The following is a 13,416-nucleotide window of genomic DNA, read 5'->3' on the forward strand; positions in this document are numbered from 1 at the left end:
TTGTTTGGTGCTAGAGCGCACTCAATCATCATGCTAAGAAAGTAAAGAAGAAGTCGAGCGAAAATTAATAATATTAATAGAGAACAACTAGGCCGGCCGCGCGCCAAAACCGCACGTGGTGATTTGAGCTTTTTGAAGGGGGACGGGAACTTGGTATTCGATTTTTTTCCTTTTCCATGAAACAAGAATGGAGCAACACAGATTAATTAGCATTTCGAAGGAGGTCAGAAAAAAGTATAGCAAGCTAGGCTACTAATACTATATCAGTGCTCAGACTTAGGCCTAGTCTAGGCCTACTCAACTCAGAGAAGAGTAGGCCAGTAGAGTAGGTAGATGGAATATGGCTAAAGCTAGGGTATCGTTCGTCTGGTTTTAGGCCTACATGATCATCACACAGTCACAGAATTGTTGGACAGAGCTTGGGGCCTAGAGTGTAGTAGTACCGTACGCTGCCACTGGCGCGAAGAATCTGAAACTTTACTACTACTGCTGGTCTCTTCAATCCTAAAAATGTAAACTACAGTACTTCAAATAAAAAAGATTCTTGCTTTAAAAAATTATATTGATATTGCATTTCATTTGTTCTTGCAGATTAGTGAACAGACTGTGTTGAAAAATGAATTGTCATCGTTAAAGAAAGGGAGTGTAAGTTTATTAGTGTACATACCTCCATTCCCCTTTGATTCTTATTTAATTTATCTCAAAACATCTTCAATTTATTTTATTTTGATGGGGTAGTGATACTGATTATTATATAATTATTATATTGATTTTATACAGAGGGTGTACGAGCAGCTAGGCAACAGTAGCATATTCTTTTTGAGTGACCAACCAAAGATGATAAGCAAATGTCACCAAAAATTGCAAAAGCTAAGATGTGAAGAAGATGAGTTAAAGAATTCAGTCAAGTCATGAGAATATTTAAAACAAATATTTCTAATCCAGTATTCAAGTATTGCCTTTACTACCTAAATAATTAAGGAGGACAGGATAATTATGGTGGTACAAGACTAGTAGCTGTAAGTGGAGTCTAGGACAAGTAGATGAATTGTGGGAGTCTAGGACTTAACGAGTTGTGGTACAGTAGCTGGAATGGAGTCTTAAGAAAAGATTGTGGTATAGTAGCTGGAAGTTGGAGTCTAGGACAAGATAAGTTGTCATCAAAGTAAATTGGTTGGAATATTTGCACAAAGACTTTGTTAACTGCACTTTTTATTATTATTGTTTTTTATTTCTTAAAAGTTATCATTATGGCACATACTTGACACCAACCGAATGAACCAATAATAATCTTTAATTGTGGTGTAATAAACAAAGACAAAAAAGCATAATTGGTGCTTATCAGGCATCCAAACTTTATTAGTTGTGTTCTACTAATTGTGTTTTATTTGACTAATAACATTATTTACTCATGAACTAATCTAAGTACAGTACATAAGCAAAACACTTAATTGTCAACATCAATCTTCCAACTTAAAATCACCGGCACAACTCTTAAAAAAGCACTTTACAGTAAACAATTTTTAAAAATAAGAAATATTTTTTTTACAACTATTAAGCACATGCACTTAAAATGTTAAATAATGTAGTTGTACTTAAATAAAACTATACAAATTCTTACAATTCTGTGAGGTGGTGGAAGTAGCAATATAATGCTTTAATACTGAAATGGTAGAATCGCTAAAATAAAAATATACATTATTATTTACATTCAAAATTAAAACCAGTCTTTATGGCTAAGATCTTCACAGTCGATATCAAATGGCTGCTGTATCATCATGACCCGCTTTTGCTTAGAAATCGCTGGAAGTTTTGGCACAGATGATTGTTTCTGTGCCAGTAACCCAAGTGGATCATCCTGTACGGAGCTGCCATATCGATTGATTCCATTTCCATGCAAGGACAGCTGCTTGTCTGCAATTGGTGTTTCAAGACCACTGGGGCGATGGTAAACTGGTGTAAGTCGTTTCTTTCGTTGTAATCTACTTGGTCCTTGTTGGTTTGATGGCGGTGGTTCTACAGTGACTTCTGCTTGGATCAGGTTGTTACGACGACCTGTGCGTTGTCGTCTGTACATTGATGGATCTGAAGCAGAAGAATTCTTTTGTAAAAATATCAAATATTGCATTCATATCTAAAGTAGCTTTCTTTCTCCATTATAGATTCACATAATGCTCAAATTTTCTTGATTTATATACATTTGGAGAACCTGATACTGGTGCAAATGCTTTTATAGGGGAATTGTCACCCCCTCCCCCAATATTTGTTGTCAGCAAACCCCTAAATGTGTTTTCTTCTTGAATTCTGGTGTTTTCTCCCCACCCTCAAGCATTCAATACGGGCAACTGATATTGTATTAAAAATATCAACTTACCAATACCAGATGAACTTGATTGAGAGATAGCCGAGATAAGGGGTACGGGTACAGCTGCACCCCTTCTTGTTAACATTCGCGTTGGTACATTGTGACCCCAATTTGCTGACGACGTTTCATCTGTGACACTTGATGGAGGAATATCAAGCCGCATATCTGTTTAGATAAAAGATTTCAATATCAGTTGGATGTTTCCCTTGGATTGAAAGAAAGACACAAATGTCATGGTAAATATGTCTTGAGACACTCCTGGATATGTCTACAGTACAAGAAGAACATACGGTAGCTAATAATACAAAGCTATATTAAATAGAAACTGGACTACGAAAAAGCAATTCTGTGCAGAACTGTTGACAATATGAACTATAAGAAATCGGTCAAGTATTGTACACTACTGCATTCCTTTTTAACTGATCCGTATTGTAACGCAAGAAGAAAAGGCCCTAATTTACCGCTCTTAAGTGGCCCTCCAATGCTGGGTAGTTACATTGGGGCTGCTTATGCTCTGGGTTAAGCCAGTGAGCGCTCATAGCCATTATTATATATTGTACTAGTAGTACTGTATTATGAAAGATGTACCTAATGGGTCATCATGTGATGCAGATTCAAAGCTGACAGACATCCCGTCTGCATCATCATAGTCTCCTTTTAGTTGGTCCTTCTTGGCAAATGCTTTCGCTATCATGCGACACTTCTTCAATTTTTGTGGTTCGTTGATTGGTTGTCTAGTTACCCTGTAACCAATCAGAAAATAATATATGCAATATAAGTAAAGTCTATATTTATGAAGATTTAAAGTTCCATTCTCCATAAACTGCCATATGCAAGTTGCCCTTTATTATAGCAGCAGACGTTTGGCTGTGACTGACCTTCCTGTTCATAACATGGCAGTTAACATTCATGTATGAACGGCTCAGTTCAGGGGATTGACCCTTGTCTGTGAAAACATGCATATACATAGTAGGCGTGTAAAGTAAGAAGGGTGTTGTAAATACACAGCCTTAGTGATGTAAACAAGTTACCTTCGCCAAGTTCTGCGCCAGATAGCAATTGTTGATGGTGTCCAAACCCACATACTCATGGCTATTCCAGCCCCAAACAACGAGAATATGTGGAGCATAACAACGGTCAGGTTTGGCTTGGAACTCATTGAACACAGCGGTAATGTGCCTGTCTCCTCCTTCAGTCTCAATGAACTGACATTTGCTTCGCACCTAATTGAAAATGTTAATGTTAAATGTAATTATTCGTCCTCAAGCTTATATGAGGAAATTCGGATTGGGCCCTCCACGACAGCCAGCAGTACAGCGCCTACCAGATAAGCACACTGGAAGACGATCCCCTACTCTTTTCAAATAGTGTACCAAGTTCTTTAACGTGCACTAGATGTACAAGGGACCAACAGCTTTACATCCCACGATCCGAAGGACGAGGCAATAACAGTAAAGCATCTTGCCTAAGGATGCAATCGGTATGGTACAGATAGGCTCGAACCCATGCCTATCACATGCTAACCAGATTTTTAAACAAGTATAAATTTACTTACACCATGAAATCTCTAAATCCTTTCTCCCAAGCTTTGTGATTGGTGAACTCGTAAAGATGACAAGCAAAACTCATAAAGATAAACGTAAATGCCAAAACCGCAAACACACCTAAATAAAAAAAGATTTTTAACGCTATCAAAAGAAATATGTTTTTAAGGCTTTGTCTACACTATCAAACTTTATGTGACAAAAAAATGTGATGTGCCATATATAGACATGATGATGTCATATCACTACCATATTTAAGCATATCACTACCATATTTGGGAACATTACAATTTTTTTGTCACATAAAGTTTGATAGTGTAGACAGAACTTAAGTTTAAAATGTCTTAATTAATCAGTAAGTACAAACACTTTTAATGGCTGTAACATTTTAATTGTTATTCTCTTAATGTGTCAAGATTTGGCAGCTATAAAACATGCATACAATTAAAATAAATCTTACCAATTCTCACAATTGTTCTTGAAATTCTTGCCGCAGCTTTCTCATTTAGTAAACTTTGACCTCCGCGCTGCAAGCCACATAGTGTCATTAAACCTTCAAAGTACAAATAAACATGATAACAAAAATGTGCCTCTATTAACTGATACCTTCAGTGGCGTAACGGCTATGAGCGCTCACTGGTAAACTCAGGGGCAAGAAAAGAGGAAAATATAGACATTAAAATATGTTGAAAAGGGCTAAAAACGCCCAGGGGCCTCAGGCCTCTGCGTTATGCCACTGGATACCTAAGCTTGCCATTCAATTATCCAGAGGTAACTGTAACTCAATTTTTGTTTATAACCACCACCAAATGCAACTAACATGGGTTTTGTATTATTCATTCTGCATGTTAATTTGCGTGTTAAAATATATTGATATAGATATCCAACTCATAGAGAGCATGTCTGTGCCAAAAAATTGAAATGAAGTTATATAATAATAAATTGTTATTGTCGATATACATACCATTTATTAGAAAGAATGCACCGATAAAAAGAGCAATACCAATTGGTGCCAATAGGAATATTGCTCTGTAGCTCAAATTCTTATAACCAACGAAACAAATACCAGAGAGAGAATCGCCATCAATCTATAAAAATAAAATGTACGGTCTGATGAAATATTTTAATTCAACATTAAATTATTAAATAGAAATAGTTAATACTACTGTATCTCTAGGTTAACTCTTGTAAATGAATAAATTTAACTTTAAAATATCACTTGATAAAAGTATAGTTTTATAACTGTATATGCGGATAGTTCTTTTAGTTTCACCCTTCCCTGGTTTCAGCAACAATTAATAGAATACAAACCTGATTAAATGCCATGATGACAACCACCAAAAAGAAAGGTATGCTCCAAGAAAAAAGATGAAAATATGAGGTCTTGCCATGCAAAGCATCTACCGGAGTTCCAAGTGCCTTGAAGGAGATATGCCAAGCAAATGCCAACATGACGAACCAGATTACACCAGCCATCAGGAAGTAGTACACTATGATGAAGATGATGACACAAGAAAGGTTCTCACCCTCGCTGAAAGATAACATTTATTTTTCATTCTGAGACAAGAGACATTTGCCAAATTACAGGATGGATAAACTATTATATCTCATGCTTAAAAACTAAATCTCATTGGAGGCTTAGTGGAGTAGAAAGAGTCTTGAATCACAACCTTAACAGGATTAAACCTTGGACCTTGAGATTGGAAGGCAAGCATGTTAACCACTAAGCTACAGCTTCACTTTTTTTATCAAGACCATTGCAATTTCGAGGTATGAAGAAAGTAAATGTACAGATTACTATCTAAGCAGAAAAAAAACAAACGTTTACCTGGGTTCAGATTGCCTCATTGTTCCATCTTTTCTGCAGACAATATCCTCTCTACCGCCATTTGAGAACTGAGCTAACCAACCAATGCTACCAACAAAGAAACAACCATTCATATAGAAGAGAATCAATGCTGGATACTTGCTGGAATTCTTCCAGTCTGCAAAGAATGTCACCTAGAAAACAAACATACATGCTGCTAGTCTCTGGTTTGAAAAGAGCACTTCAGGAGAGAAAAAAGGGGAGTAGGGTTGTTGTTTAAACCCTGAAACCCCCTTTCTACACAGATGCCATTGAGAGAAAATAACACCGCTGACACAGCATTTGTACTTACAAGAGTAAAGAATGTACAGATGGCACAAATGGATGCAAACACAGCTATGAATGTATGCATACTCTGGTGTTGCTTTTCAGAATAAAGAGGATTCTGACATTGTATTCCGCAACCGTCTACACCCTCGTACCAACTTTTTTCGTTTTCTGTCGCTACCAATGGAGGTTCACATTTACCACTACTGTTAAAAGTCAGTTCTTTGTATGAATTCTAGAAACAGAAAAATATTTATAAATATAAAATAATAATCCATGTAGACAACGAATATACAGAAGAGGCCTCATTGCTTTAAATAAATAAACTTACAGAACAACTTTCAGGAAAATTGTCAGTTTTACATTTCAGAAAGTCTGGCCATCCTTGCTGAGTTTCCACAACTTTACATGGCAGTCTAGTGACGGTGCACATATCCATACTTGGCAATTCCACAGTTCCATTCACACACTTTGGAAGATAAACTGAGCATAGCAACGGCTGAATGACTTCCCAGCATCTGGGAACATACTGGATGGCCTTCCATTGGTTTAGACGCTTCTGGATGTCATCCTGACTTGATGAGTCATTGGCTAAAACGAGGGAAGTGTGGGAGAATCCAATGGAGTTGCCCAAACAATCCGGTACTTCAACTGGGATACATTTAGAAACCGTTTTACTACAACGTCCTTCGTTGAATAGCGATATATTTAAAGTGGATGTGATAGATACTAGTTGAAGAAGTAACAACAAAGCAGACATATTTAAAGAAACTTCCATTATGAACAATGTATACGTCACTTTACAGGTTCAATTTTGATAGCCAATCCGGACACATCAATATTACTCTTTGTTTTTTAAATTGTACTGAACTAATATTTCTGCATTGTAAAAATTCTGTTATTTCACTTATTACACATATTTCCAATATTCCAATAGATCTTTTTCCATAAATCACTATCTTCCCTAGTCAATTGTTTTTATCCAGTGTTCGGTGAACTGTAAGAATTGGATATAACTTTGAAGAAAGTAGAACAAAGATCAGCAAATATAAACAAAGGCTACAAATCCCTTTATCAACCAACCAATTTACTTCTCACATACTACTGTACTGTATTATCTTAATTTCAAAGTACAAGCAAAAGTTTCTTTCGTGTTTGACTTGTTTTCTCTTTCATTGGATATCATCAGGTTGATCTGTTGAAATAACACAAATATGCCCTGAGTAAAAGAATGATGAATTCACATCTTTGAAATTTGTAATTACATTTACAATATTGGTTAAATAATCTTATAATAATAATAATAATAACCTTATTGGTAGCAGTCGATCCAGTAAACAAATGAAAAATGATATCCACAACATACAGTATTATACTATAGTCTATTATCAAACAAAACAACACAGCGCCAAGAACACAACAGTTAGGAAAAGTATTCATTTCAACATTTAATAATCTTGACAGTTTTTTTCAGATCTATCAATGATATCTTGATAGATGTCTTGCTAATAACACAGTTAATATTCCTAAATTAAAGTTCCAACCGTTTAACATGAAAATAAGATTCATATTAACATATGTAAATACAGTAGGCCTACAGTGTATTATGTCACTTCCGGTATAAGACGATGAGGCAGAGGATAAACATCTTCCCAACATCACTCATCCACCACGCCAAACAAACACAGAACAACATCAACAATATCTTTAAATTCTTAAGAATACATAACATGATTAAGTAATAACGTACCTCAACGTAACCTAACTTAAAGTTTTTAAATGAAGAACCATTCAATTACAATTAAAATCAAGTTGTTTTATTCCATTTTACCAAATTCTGCTGCTTTGTTTTCGTCAACTCAACCGTTGGTTTTCACTGCTGGGCTTAAAGTGAAACCAGACCCCTATCACGTGACTGTAAAAGAATTTGATAACGAGTTGGTGTAATCGCCGCTGGGTTTTCTGTGTATACAGGTACTACTGTGATTTATATGAAGTTATGTTTAAAGATATATTGTCCCCCTACAAAATTTTTTTTGGTGAATATGCCATTTTAATGTCACATAATAGTTATTCACTTTGACCAAAAACTGGATCGAAAAAAAACAATTTTCCCTGCAAAAAAATGTAATTTAAAGCCAAATATACCAAAATTGTGTGTCAGACAATGGCTTTTGGTTAAAATTAAACGTTTCTTTTGTATTTTTTTATAAGTAAAATCATTGGGTTTTTTTTCCTCGTTTTTTTTTACAGAAGTGAATAACGTTATTAAAACTATAAATGGCCTATTTAAATTCTGATTTTATAATCTCTTAATCCAAGAATGATCCCTGAATCAAAGGATTGAAGTAAAAATGAATTAATTCATTTTTAAAAAATGCAATAGGCCTAATAATGTTTTCAAAAAAACAAATAATTGGTTAAATTCAACCAAAACCCCATTGCTGGTAGCCAATTTGATTTAAATTAGGCCTACGGTTTTCCCGGTAAATAATTTTTTCTTTTGATCCAATTTTTTGGTCAAAGTGAAAGACTACTATTGACATTAAAATTGTAAAATTATTTTTCAGGGGACAATACATTTTTAACCTTACTTACTAGTAAGTAGCACTTCCCCCCACCCCATCCTCATTTTTAATTTATCAAATACTGCAAAATCTGTATTGTATTCTGATCCGGTATAAGTAGGAAGTAATCAAGAAAGATTTACATTAATTTCACTCTTGCCTGGTATAAGTATGTAATCAGATAAAGTATACAGTATATATATTATGTTCATGATTGACATTTCCTATAACACTCGATCTTTATATTAGGTTCTTTTGTTCTTACGTTTTATGCTGCTCAACGTAAATTGTATACTTTAACGGCATTTTTATTAACTGCCAATCACCATATGCAAGGTAATATTAAGCCATAATTACGTTTTCGTTCGAGGGTTTTGAATATTTAACAATGAGTAGTGGCGTATTTTGAATAATATACAACTCTGTGATCTGACTTTTAAATTAGTCCGATCAATATTATATGATTTCACCAATTATTACCGCCATTTATTACTGAATACTGAAAATATTAAATTTCAAAGTTAATTCCGAAAATTTTCTAAAATAAGTACTCAAAATGCTGCTTTTTTTGCAAACAATCTAGGGAAATCAAGATGTTAGCCAATAACGCAGCGTCAATCAAGTGTCGCTCAAATGTCAAATTGGAATACGAATTGATCGTTTATTAAACGACTCATGATCAACGATGACCAGTTGATCGTTGATCACCGTTTGCACGAGGTGTCCACTTGAGTTTAGGGGGTAAGGTAGACTTAAATTATTACAGGAGGTGTCCACTTGAGTCTAGGAGGTAAGGCAGACTTAAATTCCCAATTCGTCAATGAGCAATTACGTATTTTAATTCATTTTAAAATAATATTTTAATTTTTTAAATATAATAAATATCGTAGTTTTAGGCTATTGATTACATTAAATTAGGTAAAAATATATAATTTCTTGTCGAGCAACGAATTTTAAAATGAAATGAGTATAAAATTGGGCCAATTGCAAACAATTAGTCCATCATTAAAATGCCAGTGCCAAGTCACTGTCTGGTTCTTTTACCAGGGAAGAGTTAAATTCCCTGGTTTTACCATAGAGATATTATAGTTCACTATAATACCTCTATGGTTGACCAAATTATAATGCAGATCCTTGATTTTAATAATATAGGGCCCTGAACTAACTTTTACATTATATTTTTTCAATTTAGGAAGGGGAAGGAATATCCGTCTGCTGATAACATAACCGTGTTTCACAGATTAATAAACATGTGTTCCACAACGTATATTGCAGTCTTTGTAACAGTGGGCCTGTTATCATATATCGTGATCTGCCATGAAAGTAAGTATTACAGCAGCGCAGCGTATTAGCATGACTTCTGACCAATTTGTTGCACAATCAAATGGGATGAAAATAGAACTTGGGTTTATGTTGGTAGGCTTAGGCCTTGATGGGCTGTGGAAAGTGCAAAACGTCACATTTGTGCAAACAACCACATTTGTGCAAACATGGCACCCTCAAATGTGCAAATCTGTAAAAATTTGTAATTCAGTAAAATGCAAACATCACGTCGTTAAATGTAAAAAACGATCAGTTTTGACGTTGAATGTGCAAAAGAAATTCTACAAATGTACAAATTCACACACACTTTGTCTAATTTTTCATTTTTACCTTTTCCTTCCCGGTGTTTTGATGTAGTGTGTGTACACCATCAGTGTGAAAATCGTTGTGGATCGCCACCAACCAACGTAGGAGTTGAATGTGGATGTGATCCAGCTTGCCAATACTTTGAAGATTGTTGCTACGACTATGGGTCAACCTGCCCATCTTCACAATTTGTAGAAGCACCGTACTCGAATCTATTATTAAAATGTATTCCAGGAGACAGAACATTTACATCTGGCTTTTACGCAATAGGTTTATGTAGAGAGACAAGTTCCGTTTATGCTGAAAGATGTGAACATCCAAGAGAAGATGATATTCTGTTGACGATTATCGTCTCAGATCAAGACGATAATATATATAGAAACGTGTATTGCGCTCTTTGCAATGGTGTACATATCACCAACGTAACGGCATGGGAAGTGACGTTTTATTGTAGCGGTTGTTCAGAAATGTCTTCATCCCAAACCCCTTCACAAAATGAATCACCTCAATTACAAAATATCGACGAAGGTGTTATTGCCAATTGGGAAAAGGAGTTTAAGCTATTAGGTACTAACGATACAAGGCGGGCTTGCAATTGGAAAGCAGTCGGGCATTGTAAAGAAAGCTATTCTAATGAAAGTGTGATTTACGCATGTGAAGAACGGAACTACACAGCTATTGTTTATGATGGTAATGGACCACGTCTACGTCCACGTGTCTATAAAAACCAATATTGTGCAATTTGTAACGATATGAACGAATATTCATGTGAAGATTCTTCGTTTGGTAGAGGTTCAGAAGTTGCACTTACACCACTAACAGTTGTAGTTGACTTTTCTGCCCAAAGCTCTGTCCGCATTGACTCTGAGTCAGGGTCTTACGTCACAGAAGGAGTCACCTGTGCTACTGGCGAGGTTTTCGACCCATTCACGAGCGAGTGTCTTACGCTATCGTGTAGTCCTGGATTGTCACTTCAAGATTCCCAATGCGTCGACGCGCACGCGCCATTCAATCTCACAGATTGCACAAAAAGTGACACGAAGATACGTCAACAAACATTTTGTTCTTGCAGTCTACAAGAACAATCAGTAACAGTCGATTATCATTATCAAGGTGTTCAAAATGTTACATCTATTGATGAATTTACTGAAAATCTTAAAATACTTCAAGTTAAATATCATCACAAAGTATTGACGCAGAAGATGAACAATTCAGTAATGTCAATCTCAATGTCGGCAAATCATTGCGATTTAGTGTATGCTATCTATAACTTGGTAATTACTGGAATCAACAACACTAACACTACTCAGTTGAATCTTGTGACCTTTACACACAACTGTTCAACAACAAAACTACCCGAGAATTTATTCTGTCCTCGTGAAAACATCACAGATGCATTTCTTGATTACGACAACAACCATACTGTACTGGTTCCTAATGGTGGGTATCTATTAGAGGTTGTTCACCAGTTCAGTAATGAATCTTACAGTTGTAGAAGTCTGTCAGTAGCAACATGTCAATTTTGTCCACAAACGTCACTGCCTGCATCGGCTTTCATCGATCAAGGGAATGGGACTTATATTTACAATGATTCATCAGGAAAAGTATTTCAAGAAGATGAGATTATTTTCTCGAACACAACAGACACTGTTCGAGTGTGTTCTTTTCAGAATCAAACTGGAGAGAAGATTGTATTGAAAATAAATCAATTTTTCAAGTATGATGGAATCTTATCGTACATCAGTGTTATTGGGACCATTCTGTCGCTCCTTGGTCTTCTCTTGACGATTATTTTACGTATAATCTTCGCAGAACTTAGAACATTGTCTGGGAACATTCTTATAAATATATCCGTCTCGTTGTTTGGCTCGTTGTTACTGACACTCATTCAAGGCAATTTTACTAGATGGGAAACGCTTTGCACAGTATTGGCTGTGGTTTTGCTTTACCTTTGGCTGGTTTGTTTCTTATGGATGAATACCATTGCGTTTGAACTTTCTAGAACATTCTTGGTTTTTAGAGCGGCACCTAGAAGTAAGCGTTCAAAGAAGAAATCGTTCATGTACTACTTTATTTATAGTTGGGGAATTCCTGCAGTTTACATTGGAGCACTTATGTGCTTGCATCATTGTGAGTGTACGGGCTTAAACGTGATATACGGTGATGATTCTATTTGTTGGATTCGGGACGAGGTTGCATTGTTGTACGTATTCGGCATTCCTTTGGCTGTCGTTCTTTTACCAAACGCTATACTATTTGTTGCAACGATTTGCGGAATCAGAGAAAGTAAACAATCCACTGCCGTTGTCAGTGGTGACAAGTCAAAGCAAAAGCAGCTAGCTGAAGAACTTGTCGTCTACATACGGGTAACAAATATTACATTAGGCCTATGATGCCATATTATTACTATATAGTAGGCCATAGGCGCGGCATGCTATAGCATTTGAATAATACAGTAGGCCTATAGTCTAGGCCTAGTAGATAACGTGTTTCTAAAAATAAGGTTTATCGCAAATAGCGTGCTCGACGCATGGTGGGAAGGGTTTGGGAGCAAACGTCACGACGCGCACGTACGTGATTTGCTATTTGTACGTACGCGTCGTGACGTTTCCTCCCAACCCGTTTCCGCCGTGCATTTACGCTATTTGCGATAAACCTTATAGGCATAAATTGAATATAATTATTGTAATCTCCAACAAATTAAATTTGTGTGAATTATTAACATTTTCAGATTTCAACAGTTATGGGATTATCGTGGATATTTGGATTTCTTGCGTCGTTTTTTGATCACGTGATCCTCTGGTATCTCTTCGTCATTCTAAACTCCCTTCAAGGCTTGTTCATATTCATTGCGTTCAACATCACCTATTCAACGAAGAGAATACTAACATCGCAGAGAAATAAAAGATCGTCTCAGAATACTAGTATTAAATCCAGTAGTATTTGATTGGGAGATTGGTTAGCTCGTTGACACCGAAACAAATATAAAACATAATTTGCACACAAATTAAAATAATTTTAATATAAAACTTGTATAGGTTTAACCGTGTTTGTGTACTACACAACTTAAACCAACACATCTGTGTGGACTACGGTATTTTAGTAAAATGATATGTATAATTAGTAAGTTAAATTTTGTTAGACATGGTAAGTGTAAACATGGAGAAATAAGTTATT

At 35.7% G+C, this 13,416-nt stretch overlaps 3 protein-coding genes across 3 annotated transcripts; 2 read left to right on the forward strand and 1 right to left on the reverse strand.

Moving 5' to 3' along the window:
- Nucleotides 1-55: 55 nt before the first annotated feature.
- On the forward strand, nucleotides 56-1,359 carry LOC144841219 (ASNSD1 upstream open reading frame protein-like). The gene is made up of 3 exons (XM_078697476.1): nucleotides 56-223; nucleotides 592-645; nucleotides 781-1,359. The coding sequence occupies exons 1-3, from the start codon at nucleotides 188-190 to the stop codon at nucleotides 913-915; spliced, it is 225 nt and encodes a 74-aa protein (XP_078553602.1). The 5' UTR covers nucleotides 56-187; the 3' UTR covers nucleotides 916-1,359.
- Nucleotides 1,360-1,440: 81 nt separating this feature from the next.
- LOC144841190 (protein smoothened-like) lies at nucleotides 1,441-7,920 on the reverse strand. Its single transcript, XM_078697432.1, has 12 exons — nucleotides 7,794-7,920; nucleotides 6,375-7,238; nucleotides 6,069-6,278; nucleotides 5,738-5,910; nucleotides 5,221-5,440; nucleotides 4,874-4,997; nucleotides 4,370-4,462; nucleotides 3,921-4,029; nucleotides 3,397-3,588; nucleotides 2,954-3,108; nucleotides 2,375-2,530; nucleotides 1,441-2,085 (listed from the first exon to the last, which is right to left on the reverse strand). Exons 2-12 carry the CDS (start codon nucleotides 6,819-6,821, stop codon nucleotides 1,718-1,720), a joined length of 2,247 nt encoding a protein of 748 aa, XP_078553558.1. The 5' UTR covers nucleotides 6,822-7,238; nucleotides 7,794-7,920; the 3' UTR covers nucleotides 1,441-1,717.
- Nucleotides 7,921-9,963: 2,043 nt separating this feature from the next.
- Nucleotides 9,964-13,222, forward strand: LOC144840843 (uncharacterized). The gene is made up of 3 exons (XM_078696882.1): nucleotides 9,964-10,026; nucleotides 10,308-12,605; nucleotides 12,971-13,222. The coding sequence occupies exons 1-3, from the start codon at nucleotides 9,964-9,966 to the stop codon at nucleotides 13,184-13,186; spliced, it is 2,577 nt and encodes an 858-aa protein (XP_078553008.1). The 3' UTR covers nucleotides 13,187-13,222.
- The last annotated feature ends 194 nt before the right edge of the window (nucleotides 13,223-13,416 follow it).

Source organism: Antedon bifida, chromosome 4 (genome assembly GCF_963402885.1).
Source record: "Antedon bifida chromosome 4, ecAntBifi1.1, whole genome shotgun sequence".
In the NCBI taxonomy this organism is placed as follows: Eukaryota; Metazoa; Echinodermata; class Crinoidea; order Comatulida; family Antedonidae; genus Antedon; species Antedon bifida.